Consider the following 16,175-nt stretch of genomic DNA (forward strand, 5'->3'; position numbering starts at 1 on the left):
GGCCACTGTGCTCTCCAGGCTTGGCCCCTCTGCTCTCAGCCTCAGCCTGCCAGTGGAGGAACAGGATGAGGATCTGGTATAGGAAGATTTTTTTTTGGGGGGGGTAGTTTCAAAGGTAAGGTCTCACTGTGGCCCAGGCTGACCTGGATCTCACTCTGTAGCTCCAAGCTGGCTCAAACTCAGTTACTCTCCTACCCCTAGCCTCCCAAATCATGATTTCTCACTTTTTAAAAAATCTTTATTTTTATTTATTTATTAGAGAGAGAGAGAGAGAGAGAATGGACACGCCAGGACCTCCAGCCACTGCAAATGAACTCCAGATGCATGCGCCCCTTTGTGCATCTGGCTTACATGGGTCCTAGGGAATTGAACTGAGGTCCTTTGGCTTTGCAGGCAAATGTCTTAACCACTAAGCCATCTCTCCAGCCCATGACTTCTCACTTTTTATTGGCTAGAACTCAGACATGTGGCCACCTACTGCAAGGGATGCTGGGAGATGCAGTCTAGCTCTGAGCCCAAGTAAAAGAAATATGTCTGATAAAAAAAAAAAAAAAGAGAGAGAGAGAGAGAGATTGTTCCTGGAGCAAGCCCAGGGCTGCTGCGCCCATCTGCTGGCATCCAGCAGCGTGTCACTTGAGAATGCTGCTCCATCGTTTAGCAGCTCTGAGCATTGATCAGGCTGCTTCTCTGCGAGCTTCACAATTCAAGGCTGAAATCAATTCCAGGATCTATTCCGAGGTATGAATGTTTCATTCCCAAAATTTTATGATGCAGCAAAATCTTATTTTCTGGCACAAAACTATTTTTGGCCCAGAACTTCTCTTGCAAAACTTTTCTAAAAGCAAATAAAATAAATAAAGAGAAAGGGGTATTTTTGCAATGGTTCTAAGCTACCAAGAAGGCATAGAACGATGGTTCACAGGTTTGAAGGAACATTGTTATCACCTGGAAACCCCTCTTCCACCCAGAAAATCTCTGTGCCCTGCTGTCAGAGAGTTTGATGTAGGTGACCTATTGAGTTTGGAATCTGTACTTTTACAAAGTTGCCCAGATGACTTTGATGTACAACTACATTTGGAAGTCACTGGCATAAAATGACAGATTTAGGTCTCGTGTGGGCAAGACAGGAAGTCGAGCAATGTCTGGAGAGGTGTGCTATCTGTCAAGTTGTCAGTAAACAAGCATTAAGCCCCCATCCTGCCTGAGGAGAGAAAGTGGCCCATGATCAGCCAGACCTTAACACCCACGAGAGCACAGGGCGCGTGGATTCAGAGTCAAACAGCAGCCTTCCACCGTGGCCCCGAGAATGACCAGTGTTCAGATGGGGTCAAAACCTCCCAGTGCCCAAGCCGTCAGGGAGCTCGCATGGGGAAAATAGACCAATAAGCCAACCATCAAGAAAAATTCGCCTTTAATCCCAGTGCTCAAAAGGCAGAGGTGGGAGGATCACTGTGAGTTCAAGGCCAACCTGAGACTACATAAGTGAATTCCAGGTCAGTCTGAGCTAGAGTGAGACCCTACCTTGAAAAACAAAAAACAAACAAACAAAAAAAATCAGATCTTAGGGAAATGAGTAAAAGGCCAAGGGCATTAATTTCAAAAAGCACCTGGGCAAGCAGAACATTTTCTGTGAGTTCGAGAATAGTCAACTGGGCTGCGTAAGAGTATGGTGGGCAGCTAGTTAGAATTAGCGAGATGGTGAGAATGAACACATGCTTTGAACTACAGGCCTCCATATCAGAGGCCCCAGGAAGTACAGAGCTGGGTTGGAGAGTGGGCTAACTGGAGCAGGGGATCTAGGGGAGGCTCCAAGGAGGAGCTCAATGTGAACTGATCAGAGCTTCTGGTGGAGCTCAGCAGCGAGGAAGGAAGGAGCCAGATGGTGCCTCTGTTGCCTTCTAAAGCCTAGTGTTGGCCAGGGACAGCCTTGACTGTGCCCTCTGAGAAGAAGGGAGGAGATGTGGCTGGTGGTTCAGCAGGCAATGTGTACGCAGGCATTGACATGTACAATTCAAACATTCATAACTCTAGAAGGATCTGGCCCCATTTCTTTCTCAGAAAATATCCCAGATCATTGGAGCAAGGAATAGATTAGCAATTCTGAGCTTTAAATCCTATTTCTAACACTGATTTACTGTGACGTTTGGGACAAGCTGTTGCTTTTGATTGCTAAGTTCCTACAATCAAGGGTGCAAAGCAGTGAGGCAGATCAGGCCCCTGAGCCTGGTTTAAGAGGCAGTCGCTCAAAATGGCACTACGTGAGCCCCTTTAGAATAACGGATGTTCAGATCTGCTCAAGATTACCTCGGTAACATTCACAGCTCAGTTTGCAAATCAACAGATGTGTATGTTTTTCATAACTTACGATGCCTGTGAAAATGTAACCCTGTGCTCTCAGCCCTTCTCCCCTAGGCACAAAGTCTAGAATTTAGGGGATAAATGAGCGTCTGATATTTGAAGCAAAGTCAAATCAAATTGATCATGTTCTTTCATGTCCATCCAAGTCTTGAGCCCTCATTTCCAGCTGCCTGATTGGCATCCTGTGGCATCACAGATGCCCCCCATACGTACTCCCATAACTCTACCATTCTCCTAGACAGCCAGCTCTCCAACATCTTGCTTGACTTTTCTCTCGCTATCAAGGGTCAATGTGCTTCCCGGCTTCTGTAGACCCTAGCTCTACAAAGGGCAGAACTGAAAGGAACTTCAGAAATCCCCTAGTTGGTGAATAATATAAATGAAACAACTATCGAAGTCATTGGGGCCAGGTCAGTGTCTTACACAGCTCTATGCTAGCTGCAAGGATTGGCTCATAACAGGAGCTCAAGTCACTTTTGCTGCCAGGCAGGGGAGGAGATAGGTCCTTTGTTGCACTCACCAAATTGGTGATGAAAATGGACTATGGAACAGGAACAACGGAGTAGAGCCTCTCATGCCAGAGAACGGCTTCCGGTGTGAAAATGCCCCTGTTACATGGATCTTTAAAAACCAAGATGGCACCGATGAAATGTCAGTGGTTTAATCAGCAATGTGACAAGCCTATAGTAAGCTTGCTCCACCCCACCACTTCCCACAGCCACGAAGACTGCTAATTCACCCTCCTGAAGATGTTCTTACTAGGGACAAAGGAAGCGGAATCCGTCTTTTTCCCTAGGTCCTCTCTTCACTGGGGTGCTATCACACCCGGTACCCTCTCAGCCCTCCGAGCCACAAGCCAACAGAGACAGGAGCGCAGCAGAGGCCACTGGGAGAAATGTCTGATATCCTGAGCCCTGGGAGTAACACCCCAGTCTCTGGGCAGGTTGGATGTGGGGCTTTCTCACCTAGTCAGGCCCCCAAGAGTATGGAATATGTGTGGGACCAGTTGAGATTGCGCAAGTTAGATGGTTCTGCAGCCAATGGCAGAAACTTAGTCCTCAGAAGTGAGAGGCCCTAGTCCTTGTCTTCCCCTACTATTTCCTGACAGGTAACTGGCCAAGGCCAATTCTTGATGTGCCCCAGAGACCTCCACCATTCTTCAGTGCTTCTGTGTGGGACCACACATGCCTGAGTGCCTCCCTCCTTCCTCTCCCCTCTCGCCACCTCCTTCTCCCTCTTCCCTGTCCCACTGCCTCTCCCTGATTCCCTTCCTCCTCCTGCCCATGATTCTCCTCCTGCTTCCCTCCTGCTGTCAAGGACATGGCATATCCAAGCCTGAAGGCCAGGCTTATAGCCACTCACCCACTGGGCCAGGGCTCCAGAAAGCAAGCTCTTGCCCTCCTCTGTCTTTCCCTTTTAACCTGCCCTTCCCACAGCCACTGGAGTGAAGGAGACGTGATGCAAGTGGGGAGGGGGCAAGAGCAAAGCAGGGCTTTGCTGGAGACGGGCTCCACCCGCCCTACAGGCCTGGGTTCTTTGGGAGCAGGCTTTTCTGACTGGTGTCATGCTAGGATATGTGGGGAACAGCTCCCCAAAAGTGAGCATAGAAAACCAGCACTTGCAAGACTCAGCCTGGAGGCTCGGGAGGGCCTGCGATTCTTAGGGTTAGCTCAGCCCATCTGAAGACTCTTTCTTCGTTCCAGAAGGGTCCCTCACAGCAGCCAGATGCACAGGGAAAGAGAGCTCTGTGGCTCTTGGCAGCCCTGGAAACTCTATGGTGACTTTTCTTGTGTTCTTGGTATTTTGCCCAGAGGAGAAACCAAGTCAGGAGGTTGTGAGTTACCTGGGAGAATGGAGCTCAGTGGGGTGGGTGATGCTCTGAGCTCTGGATCCTGAACTCGAATGTGGCCTGTCTCCACTCCACTGCCCAGGAGCCCAAGAGCCCATACTGTCATAACATATGTCTAGCTCTTGCCAGGCCACCCCAAGCAGAGCTGGGCCGGGGAATCCAAAGCCATCCGTCAACCCTCCTCTCCAGCCAGTAACTGCAGTCAATTACGCAGATAACAGGATGGCTGTGGCCGAGCTCTTTCATCACGTGCATTATTCTGATAGAAATGCACACCGTGACCTGAGCCTTGTGACAGTCCATTTCAGAAGACTTTCACTGAGGAAATCAACTGCACAGTGAGAAACTGGAGAAAGTGTTTTTTTTTTCTCAGCAGTACCTGCCAGTTCTATCCAAAGCAGCCAGATCCCAGACAAGCCCCAGCTGTGAAAATGGATGCAGAACACCCCCCCCACACCTGCTTCAGATCCCACTAAATGGTGCTGGAGGAATCTGAGCCCGGACACCCATCCATTAAGTGTCTCTCACACCACCCAGCATTGTTTCCCGCTCGCTCTCCAAACCCCTCACCGTTCCCTCCTTCCGCTTTCAGACACACACCTTTTTGTCAGCTACTTAGAATCATTAAGTGAACTTAATTAGGTTTGTCAATCCCTAAGGCTGGAAGGTGGTGGATAAGCCCTTCCAGTCACTGTCCGTTAACAGTCTGCTGCCGGAATGAGACGGCGCGTTTGCCGAGCTGCATGTGAGCAGCATTCACATTTGCTTGGCAGAGATCTGCCCAGCGAGTCTGGGAGAAACCCACTTCCAAAGCTACTGCCTCTAAACTTGGCCCAGGGCCCAAATGGACACCTCCCAGAATCCTCCTGGGCCAATTATCAACAGGCTGCTCTGTAAAACTGAGCAAGATGGAAGTGTGGATGCATTCTTATGCAAAGCCAGGCTCCAGCTAGGATCTCTAGCCAAGTCTGTTTTAGCAGCAATCTCCAAACCCCTCTGGCAGGCGAAGAAACAGAGAAGGAAGGCATCACGCAGTGTAAGCTCAAGTATGTGCTTCGAGAAACAGGAAGAACTGAACAGACCTGATGACATGGAGCCAAGGAGAGGGGAGGCTCACCCACCAGGCTCCTAAAGAACACGATGTGGTGGGGGGAAGGCAGGAGGAGCCCCCAAAACTCACTCTGCCTTGTTCTTGACTAGGAAAGAGAGGGCTTTTCTAGCTGGGGGCGGTGGGGGGGACTGGGAGACTTCCTTTCCTCCACCCAAGATGAAGACCTGGTTTATTAGATGCAGCTGGATGAAGTCTTGGCAATAATGTGGCAAAGACCTTACCTCCCACCAGCCATACAATGGTCTACCTATGCTAGACCCTTCCTTCGGCCCCCAGAGCAAGTGCTAGAATTCAACACTCCAGAAGCCCCAGCGCACTCCAGAGAGGAACTGGCCGGAAAAGAACAGCTCTCTCATAAGACCTCTAAGAGCCCCGAGGACGCCTTGCCCTCCTCCAGCAGGGACGCGATAACAACACCAGGCGCAGTCTCTTCTTCACGTGAAATTGAGGCAAAGGCTGGGGAGATGGCTCAGTGGTTAAAGGCTCTTGCTCACAAAGCCTGACGGGCTGGGCTGGATTCCCCAGAACCCATGCAAAGCCAGACTCCCAAAGTGCCCCATGCATCTGGGCTTACTTTACAGTGGCAAGAGGCCCTGGCGCACCCACTCTCTCAATCTCTCTCTCTCTCCATCTCTCTTGCAAATAAAGTAGACTAAGGCGAAATGTGGATGGGCCTGATGACCACCTGTTCTCTTGGCCAGTCTGTCACAGAATAACGCTGACTCCTGCTCCTTCATGTACCACTGCACACCTCGTTTCCAGGAAGCCTCTATTTCAACCCCACCGGTCCCACGCCTGTCACCTTTGTCCCACCTTCACCTTACAGTCGTCCCACTTGTGCCTTCCCGGAGCCTCTGGCCCCAGGCTGAACAGACGCAGCATGCGGCTCCGTCCTCTCTGCTTGTTATGAGTGCTCCTGACACAAACACGGGCCATCCTTGGTGCCAAGCAAGTGCTCTTAATTATTTTTTAATAGTTTTTTCTATTTATTTGACAGAGAAAGGGGGATAGAGAGAGAGAATGGGCGCACCAGGGCCTCCAACCACTGCAAATGAACTCCAGATGCTTGCGTCCCCTTGTACATCTGGCTAACGTGGGTCCTGGGGAATCGAACCTGCATCCTTTGACTTTGCAGGCAAATGCCTTAACCACTAAGCCAATGTGCTTTTAAACAGCAGCTGCTACTGTTGTCGCCTCACAGAAGACGTTAGAGGCTCTTCTATTTAGAAACCGCTCGAGCTCCAGCTTGCATCAGCCCGTCCATGCTAAGAGACTCGGTGGCTGTTAGGGAACTAGGCAGCTCTAATCTCTGTTATAAAGAATGAAAGCAGAAAGGGGGGGGGCGGGAGGAATGGGGAGAGAGAGGAAGACAGAAGGGGAGGTGAGAAGAGGCAGAAGCACTGAGCCAGGCGGGGAGACAGACAGAAAGTTTCTCCAACGGCCCATGGAGGGGACCGTAGAGATTTTGCCCCTCCCCCCGCTTTGTAGGCACACAGGTTGTTTTCTTGCTTCTGCCCGTCAAGGTGTGCTAGAAGGTGTAAGGATCTAGCTCACCACTGAGATAAGCTTGTGGGCTGGCCCCGCCCCTGTGCATGGCAGGTTAGGAGACCACGCAGAGGAGATGGGCATGTGGGCTGCTGAAGCCTGTGTCCGTGCCCATGGCAGTGCTGGAGCCCTGAGCAGCTCTGTTCCGGATTAATCTCAACGTATTTGTCCTAAAAGAGTTCCTGGGTTTTTCTAATGTCCTGTTGGAAACCTGCAGTGCCTGCCATTTTGAGGAAAAGACAGCAGCTCTTCAGCCTCCTTCCCACCTCCCCTCCGCCTTCCCCTTCCATGCCCCTCACGCCAGGCAAGGGGGCTCTGTCCCCATGTCGCGCCTCTCACACTGCGTCCTTCTCACTGTGCTCCATCCACCCCCAGCCCGAGCCCACAGCCTGAGTCCTTCCCTCTCTTCAAAGCCACCGCCTCTGAGAAGCCCTCCAAACCCCCCGCCCCACCCTGCCTGGGGCGATTGCTCCTCAACGCTCTCCCAGCTCTCCTCCAGAACCTCCATGCCTCAGCCACCTCCTCCTGCTTAATTCTGAACACCTTCTCCACGTCACCGCCAGATGTGCAACTTAATGCAGGCTTCTTCCTGTCTGACTTTACTTAGCTTCCCATTTGCCTAAAGCAAAAGTGGTGTCTGGTCAAAGTCACATTGGAAATGTTTCTCAAAGGCATATGACCAGGCTGGAGAGATGACTTGGCAGTTAAGGCACTTGCCTGCAAAGCCTAAAGATGGGGGTTCGATTCCCCAGTACCCACATAAAGCCAGATGCACAAAGTGATGCACGCATCCGGAGTTTGTTTGCAGTGGCTGGAGGTTCCTGCATGTCCATTCTCTCACTCTCTCCTTGCAAATAAATAAATAAAATAGTTTTGAAAAGGGGCGTACGACCGACTACCGAGGGCGGGTGAGTTCCCAGGTTCTCATCTCATTCCACATCCACAAGCGTCCTTGAGTGGGATTTGAGGCTCCAGCACCAGGCTTCCTCTTTCCACACCCAACCAGTCACCACCCCGCTCTCTGCGCTGGGAGCATAAAAACACTGCCATGGAGAACATGGCCTGAGCGCAGGAGGAGGTTGGCCACAAGTACTCAGTTGTTCAGACATTTCTTCTTTTGATGAGTTGATTAATTAACTGATTGATGTACATTGAGAAAGGTCTCATGAGTCCAGGCTGGCCTCAAACTCACTATGTAGATGAGGATGGCCTCGACCTCCTAACCCTCCTGTCTCTGCCTCCTGAGTCCACGGGTTACGAGTGTTGGCCCCCATGCTTCCCCATATGCTAGGCGAGCATCCTTCCCACTGAGCCCCGGAGCCCCATTTTTTCTTTAGAACTGAACAAGGTTTGTCCTTCAGACAAGAAGGACTGGGACAGAATTTTACAAGACAAATGAATGACAGGGTTGGGAATAGTTTAGTTGAGAGTAATTGGTCACGAGCCAGGGAGATGGGTGTTGGTAAAACGCTTGCCACACATGTATGAGGACTCGTGTGGGTTCCCCGCAACGACATAGCCTTCAGGAGGCAGAGACAAGAGGATTCCTGGGGCTAGCTGACTTGTGAGACTTGGTGAGCTCCGTATTCAGTGATTCAGTAAATAAGGCAGAGAGCAATTGAGGAGGACACCCATTGTCAACCTTTGGTCTCCATGTGTATGTGTGTGTGTGTGTGTGTGTGTGCGCGCGCACACACACACACACACGCATGAGCGCATGCATGCACATACACGCACATGCATTCTTGCACGCATGTGCCCATATATACAAACACATAACACACACATACACATGTGAAAACAAGAATAATTTGTTGCAAACATGCTGTTTAGATAAAAGTTCACTTCTGGGATGGAGAGATGGCTTATCAGTTAAGGCACTTGCCTGCTAAGCCTAAGAACCCAGGTTCAATTCCCCAAGACCCACATAAGCCAGATGCACAAGGTGGCGGAAGCGTCTGGGTTTCATTTGCCATGGCTGGAGGGCCTTGTGCACCCATTCTTTCCTTCTCTCTATCTGCCTCTTTCTTTCTATTGCTCTCAAATAAATAAATAATATTTTTTTTAAAGTTCGCTTCTGAGCTGGGGCATGGTGGCACATACCTTTAATCCCAGTACCCAGGAGACAGAGGTAGGAGGATTACTGTGAGTTCAAGGCCAATCTGAGACTGTATCATAGTTCATTCCAGGTCAGCCTGACCTAGAGCAAGATCCTGTTTTGAAAAAACAAAAAACAAAAAAAGTTCACTCCTGAGTTCCAGGCTCAGTCACTGGTTGACAAGGGTCATGGCTCATGGTTAGGGGGTTCCCACCCTCGCTGCCATCTAGTCACTGGCTAAAGCTTCACTTCCTCACTGTGGATCGGTGGGAACACATGTCCTTTTCCTTCATGTTTCTTCTTGTCTCTTCCCTCCTAAAAGCTGTGTCTGCTTGTCCTGTCCCTACCCGCCCCACACTACCAGTCCCTCACACGCTCAGCGTTCCCCTCTTGTTGCTCCTTTCCTGTTACACCATGCTATCTCAGTCTCTCTCTCCCTCCCTTCTCCTCTCCTCTTCTCTTCCCTCCTCTTTTCTCTCTCTTTCTCTCTCTCTCGCACACACACTCAGCTATATCAAGATATAATTTACATTATCATACATTCACCATTCACCCATTTTAAGAGTACAATTCAATGACTTTCAGCAAATATATAAAATTCTGCAAAGAGCCACACAAGTCAGTTTTAGAACTTTCCCTCACCCCAAGATGAGCCCTGTGGCTGGTCGGCCCAGCTCAGCCGTGGGCAACCACTGACCTGCTTCTGACTCCGCCCGTGACCCTGTTCTGGCTGCTCCTGCGCTCAGAGTCACACCCGTGCGCTCTGACTTACTGTCTGGCTTCTTTAGCTTAGCAGACTGCTTCTGAGGCTCATCAAGTTCCCAGCGTGGCTCCTGGTCCGTTCTGTCATACTGCAGAGTTGCAGCCCAATGCCTGGCTGCCCACCAGTGAGCCGTTTGCCCTCGCTGATTGACAGCCAGGGCCTCCCTCCCTCGCTAGGTCGACATCTGCACCAGAACCTGCACGCTGCCCTGCAGGTCACTCAGGACCGACTTTCTGAAAGTTGGGGAAGGGCTTCTAGGGTTCTCACAGGACACCATCACTTTGTCACAGAAAAGGGCTAGGTAACCAGGCAGCCTTGCAGGAGGGAGTGTTCCCAAGAAACAAACAGGAAACAAATGAGCCCAAGGCAAATTTCTGTTTATCTCTGTCTGAAGCTTTCTCTGTCCATCGTCAGAAGACCTCGCCCTCCAACCCATGAACAACTACCTAGGTGAGCTTCTGCTCACACTTCATGGCCCATTCCACATAGGCTACACACACTCCCAGGAGTGACAGTCACCTCATGTTAACAAGCAACTGGGAAACAGCAACTGAAACTGGACAAGACCAGGATGCCCAAGACCCCAGCTGTGCAAGAGATTAACCCTTTGGTTGCTGGTTAACTGGGAAAGCCCAGGGAAGAAGTCTGGTTGCTTCGAACAGTAGACAGAGACGGGTGCGTCATCAGCGGGTTTTCTAATCTTTTAATAATGGCTTCAGTGTGAGCTGGCTGCCACGCCCACTCACTTCCACCCACCCAGAAAGCAAAAGAAGTCTCTTTAGGTTAATAAGGATCCCTGTTCCTAGGACCAGAACTCAAAAACTGGTTTTAAGAGCCAGGTGGTGACCGTTGGTGTGCTGGAGCAGCCCTTCAGGAAGGCAAGTGTCCAAGGTGAGAGGACCTGAAGCCAGGGAGGGATTATCTGCTCTCTTCTTGTCACTGCTATGCGATCAGCTAGGGCTGATCAAAACTAAACTGCTGAGCTGAAGCTCAGACACACTGGACACTGGATCCTAGGACCTGGCCCACTCAGGGTGTTCCTCACACACATTCCTCTTGACACATACAGGTTCTGGCTGCAGTTAGTCACATGGTGGGGACAAGGATCCAGGGCCACGGTGGCGTTTGACAATATCTCCATCAGCCTGGACTGCTACCTCACCAGTGAGTTCACACTCCCCCTGGCACTCTGTTCCCTGAACCCCAGTAACCCATGCCTTCACCACCCACCCCCTTTAGCCCTGGCCATATTCCCTCCCCCTGCCACCTTTCCCAGTGGGAACTCATCTCATTCCCTTAAAACCAAGCTTTAACTAACTTAGTCTTCTCTATTCCAGTCAGCGGCGAGGATAAGATACTCCAGAACCCAGCACCCAAATCCAGGAATCTGTTTGAAAGAAATACACACACAGAGACAAAACCTAAGGGAAATGGACCAGAACAGGTTCCCATCTTCGACCCCACAGGTAAGGGTGCAGCTGGCATTTCTGACACACCTGAGCGACATGGCTTCTTGTTGCAGAAGGCTGAGGAAAGGTATGTGTGACGGCTGGGGTGGGAGCTGTGCTCACGAACGGCACGGTCAGCCTCCAGGAGGAGCATCGTCTGCTTTCTTGGGGGCCCCAAGAACGAGCTGGGTGGGTCTCCCATGGCATGAGCAATGGAAGCCACTGGAAGTTGTCCAAGGGAGCAACTGTCCACCTGCGAACTCAGGCCCGCAAGCAGATCTGCTTTACTCCCCTCATGGCTTTGGAGCCACTCCCCGTTCGTCAAGGGAAGCAGATTTTACCAGGTCTCCTCTCTGTATAGAAAGGGCTGAGGCCAAAGCCAAGGCCATCCGTTGCACTAATTAAGCTATGCCATCATGGGGGACAGATCCAGAGCCTTCATGTGACACACTTCCCCAGAGCTGGACCTCCTGCAGAGCTGCTCTGACTAGCGTCTCCCAGGCTGGAGGACTTGTCACCATGGGCTCTTCGCTGCTTCAGACTCTGGTCATAAGCCATGGGCATGATTTTCCAGCCACTCTCCATCAAGGGCAAATCTCCGAATCAGCCTCTATATACCCTGTTGATGTTCCAACTCACACCAGAGCAGTGGAGTGGAATCCCCAACATGCTGCTCCGGCCACTGCGGGGAAATGCCACCCACTGCAGGCGAGCACATGGGCTCATGAGGGCACGAACATGTACAAGTGCATACAACACACACATACACACACTCCACTTTACATACACACAAGTGAAAAGAAATAAGGTAGATAAATAGAGGCTTGGGGCTAAGGAGCTAGTTCAGTCAGTAAACTTGCATTGTAAGCAGAAGGACCGGAATTCCATCCTGAAAACCTGTGCAAATGCCAGGCATGGTTATGAGCACCTGCAACCCATCGCTGAGAGGACGGTGACAAGGGGACCCCTGGGGCTCTCCGGCTAGCTCATCTAGCCTAATTGGTGATTGGCGAGCGAACTCCAGGCCAATGAGTGGGCTTGTTTCGACCAAAAAAAAAAAAAAAAAAAAAAAAGCATGGCCCTCACATTCCTGAGGAACCACAGCTGAGGTTGTCCTCTGGCCTCCATGTGCACACAAACCCACAAACACATGAACCTGCACACTATGCATATAAATGACAGAGGTTGTAGCTTTGCCACTAAATTTGCTTGCTTTCTATTGATTAAATTTTAGTTTTGCCTTGTTTTTGAAGTAAGACAAAAGCTGCTTGAAACTGCCTCTCCTCCCTTCCTGGTCCTCAGTGTCACTCCTCTCCTTCCCTTCACCTATAAAATAAAGCCCCCAAAAGTCTTGTCATCCTTCCCCATGGATGGGTTCCCAACTTACAGAGCTCTATTTCCCCAGATGTTGGGGTTCATGGAAATGTCCTTTTCTGGTGTGCTTTCCTGCCACCCAACCCCAGAGATGCACTTCCATCTGCTAGCCCTTGTGATAACTTCGAGAACTTCACACATCCATACGTTCAAGGAGACCACACGTCGCCCTTTTGCTCAGTATCCTAAGTACAGGTGGCAGCCACCTCCCGCCCTGGCTTCCCCGCCAGCCGGACTGCACAGCATCTACTGATTGACCAGTAGGCCGCTCGAGGCTTGAGTGGGCTTCTCAGATGTCAGCAGCCACAGCCCTGCAGCCAGCATTTAGGAAGCAGCCATCTACCCTACTCAAGTCTGGCTTTATTGCCACATAACTCCCACTGTCCCTAAAAGGCGAATCGATACAAGCCCCGATGGCCACTCAGACTAATGAAATAACATGGCAGCTCACAAGTGGCTGTGACTCCCCCACCACTTCCGAATGGGATCAGAAGCCAGCAGCTGCCTAAGGGGCTGGTAAGGACTCCGGCTTAGACACCAGCCTTTCCTAATGAGGCGCAGGAGAACGCCAGCCCCTGACCCCAGCCTAAGAGCAAGCCAAGCAGGAGACTCTGGGTCAGGGCTCTGTCCTCCCTTGGGAGTGACTCCGACTTAGAGGACAGAGGAAATGGAATAAAGTACGTCCCTCATTGGTCTTGGGAGCCACCAAGCCAGGAGCTACTGTTTCCCAGGAACCCGCTTTCACAGGGGGAGCAGCCTGGGAAGAAGGGAGCAGCTGGGCCCAGCTCCCACGCACACCTCCCCATGTGCTCCAGGAACAGAAGACATCCTCTCCATTATGACCTGGGTCCCCCATTCCATCGCAGTGTAGATCCCCACGAGGGTGTGTCGTGGGGAAGAAGTGTGTCTGTTTCCTTTGGAGCATTCCAGTTAGCATGGCCATCTTCCCTCACTACTCACGGGCATGTCACCTGAAGCCCTGGACTCGGCTTCACGGTCAGGGAGAGCCCACCTCCACCCAGCCCAGGCCTCACCCAGTTCATCCAGCTCCGCCTGCAGTCCTCACACACTCTCTCTGCCACTGGCTCCATGCTCAGAGATGCCGAGCAGAACGGGACCCAGACAGAGCAAAGAACTCCCCAAGCAGAGAGGAGAGGGCAGGAAGCAAATGGCTCAACCATAGCAACATGCCAGCAACCAAGAGGGCAAGGTGTGAGACAGCCCTAGGAAGGTCAAAGCCACACCCACTCACTAACAATCACCCAGCAAACACATGTGCCCAGCGCCTCCCTGTGCCAAGCACTGTGTGTGGCAATGTGTGTAATTGCTGCGCTGAAGCTTCTGGTCCAGGGTAGGAGAAGAGCTGCAGACCGGCAAGATGTGTCTGCAGTGCTGGGCTCCACCCCAGCTGCGAGCTTCAACCCCGACGGGGCCCACTGAGAAGTATGGAGTCCCAGAGGGTACGGGAAGGAAAGGGGGAGAAGAGGAAAGACAAGCATGGAAGTGGAAACGAGGTGAGGAGAAAGGAGGGAAGGGAAGGGAAGAAAATGGAAAGGAAAGAGTACTTGACTTTGAGTTAGGAAGTTTCACCCATCCCTGTAAGTTCATAGTGGCCCAGGGACCATTACTATTAATACTATTGAAAGGAGAAGAAAACAAATGGCATGAAAGAATTTAAGAGTCTAGGGAGCAGGGCCAGGATGTGAGTTCAAAGTGCAACTTTACAGTCATTCAACTAACTCAGTGACTGCTAGGTAGGAAATCCTCCAATCAGAGAGAAACACTGAAGGCAGAAAAGAGGCAGGAGAGCCCCACCCGGACGTAAACAACCAGCCAGCCCACTGACGAAGAATCCGGGAGACTAGACAGTGAGGTTTCCTCTCCAAAGTTCATCGTTGTCCCTTTCCACTGAGCTGGGACAGGTGGCCAATGGCTTTTCAACCCTCCTCCAAGCCGGAGCTAGAGCAGCAAGTGGGAACACGAAGGCTAAAGCAAACCATTACTCTCAACGCTTCCAAAGGGCCTTGAGTTCCCCAAGTCCCGAGGCCTTGGGCTTCCTTTGCCCCCGGCCCAGAGCTGCAGGGGTTCTGGGAAGCCTCTGAGTCATGTTAACTACTCAGATGAGGGGGCTGGAGGAGAAAACAGGGCGGGTATTAGTCCAGGGAAATTACATTTGTCAGCTTGCACATGCAATTACGCCAACCAAATGGTTGCGATAACGCAATTACAGCTACAGATCCAAGTTCTTTCCTCCCTCCCCGCCTCCCTCATGCCTCCCGACCTCCCATCTCCACCTCTGTCACTGTCTGCAGAGGTAACAGATGATGCTAGAGTTGAGGAGGTACAAGAAGGCCCAGGACCTTTCTCCCATCTCCTGGGAGCGTAGACGCCTGTTGGCAGAGGAAGCGTGACCCCAGCTTGTGGAGTCACAGCGTAGTCAAAGCCTTGTCTCCAGGTCTGGCCATGGGTGGGTTAATCGCTTCCTGCGTGTGCATCTTTGGTAAAATGGGGAACCAAACAAAACTGCATAGGATCCTGAAAAGAGCCCTGGTCTAGGCTTCAGAGCCTCCATTCTTGCCCCTGGCCAGTTGGCACAGCAAGCCATGGTCCTGGGGCTGTTTGGCCTCATGGGGCCTTGCCTCTGCATGCCAACACACCCACTAAGAACATCGCTCATGGAAGGGCTCATACGAGCACAGGTGGGAACAAGTAAGCCTGCTGCTTCTAAGAAGTCAAAGCTTCAAGTCAAGTCTCCCAGGCCCTGGTCGTTCCCAGCTCCCATGACTCAGAGCAGACGCGATCTGGCATAAGGGAGCCGTAGCTTTCTCAGGCCTCTCTCCAATTAACCCGTGGCCCAGCTAATATGCCCAGAAGTCAGGATGACAGACTGTCCCTTTCCACACATGACTCCAGAGCAGATGCCAATTCCGATGAGAAAGTTTGATGTGTTTCACATAAATTGATTGGGTCCATTTCTGCTAAATGCATTATCCACTCACTGCAGAACAACTATGAGGGTTAATAGAATCTGTAGCTTGAGCCATTATATTCTAAGCACGCCCTTCGGGGGACGACAGCATCTCTGGAAGGCAGGCTTCCCAGGACCGGGCTCCTCCCAAGAACCTGCGTTCTCACTTCCTAGGGATCTTTGTGCCCCTTAGAGCCCTCAGCACTCAGGAAGTGTAGGCTTGGTCAAGTTTGCTTCAGCTGTCCACCCCACTAGTAAAGGGCCCTTTCCCTTCCGATTCACCCTCGTCCTAGATAGATGACATGCTCTAATCCAGTTCTAAATATTTCTGTCACCTTCTCACCTTTAGAAGTGATGTATTCATTTGACAGACAGAGATAGATAGATGACAGATATATAATAGAGGGAATGGACATGCCAAGGTCTCTTGCCTTACAAATGAACTCCAGATGCATGTGCCACTTCGTGTCAGGCTTTATGTGGGTACTGGGGAACTGAACACAGACTGGCAAGCTTTGAAAGTGAGTACCTTTAACTGCTCAGCCATCTCTCCAGCCCCTTCTCACCTTTGTATTTTTTAAATAAGACAGGGTCTCACTTTAGCCCAGACTACCCTGGAACTCACTCTGTAGTCCCAGGCTGGCCTCAGAACTTCCAGTGA

At 51.2% G+C, this 16,175-nt stretch overlaps 1 protein-coding gene across 1 annotated transcript in view; it reads left to right on the top strand.

Annotated features, from left to right (window-relative positions):
* Window positions 1-16,175, top strand: part of Alk (ALK receptor tyrosine kinase) — a 747,750-nt gene that overhangs the window by 656,531 nt on the left and 75,044 nt on the right. Inside the window, exons 10-11 of the mRNA XM_045149222.1 lie at window positions 10,794-10,888; window positions 11,062-11,190. Coding sequence (XP_045005157.1) covers window positions 10,794-10,888; window positions 11,062-11,190 — 224 coding nt within the window. The remainder of the gene's footprint in view (window positions 1-10,793; window positions 10,889-11,061; window positions 11,191-16,175) is intronic.

This window comes from Jaculus jaculus, chromosome 5, assembly GCF_020740685.1.
Source record: "Jaculus jaculus isolate mJacJac1 chromosome 5, mJacJac1.mat.Y.cur, whole genome shotgun sequence".
Taxonomy (NCBI): Eukaryota; Metazoa; Chordata; class Mammalia; order Rodentia; family Dipodidae; genus Jaculus; species Jaculus jaculus.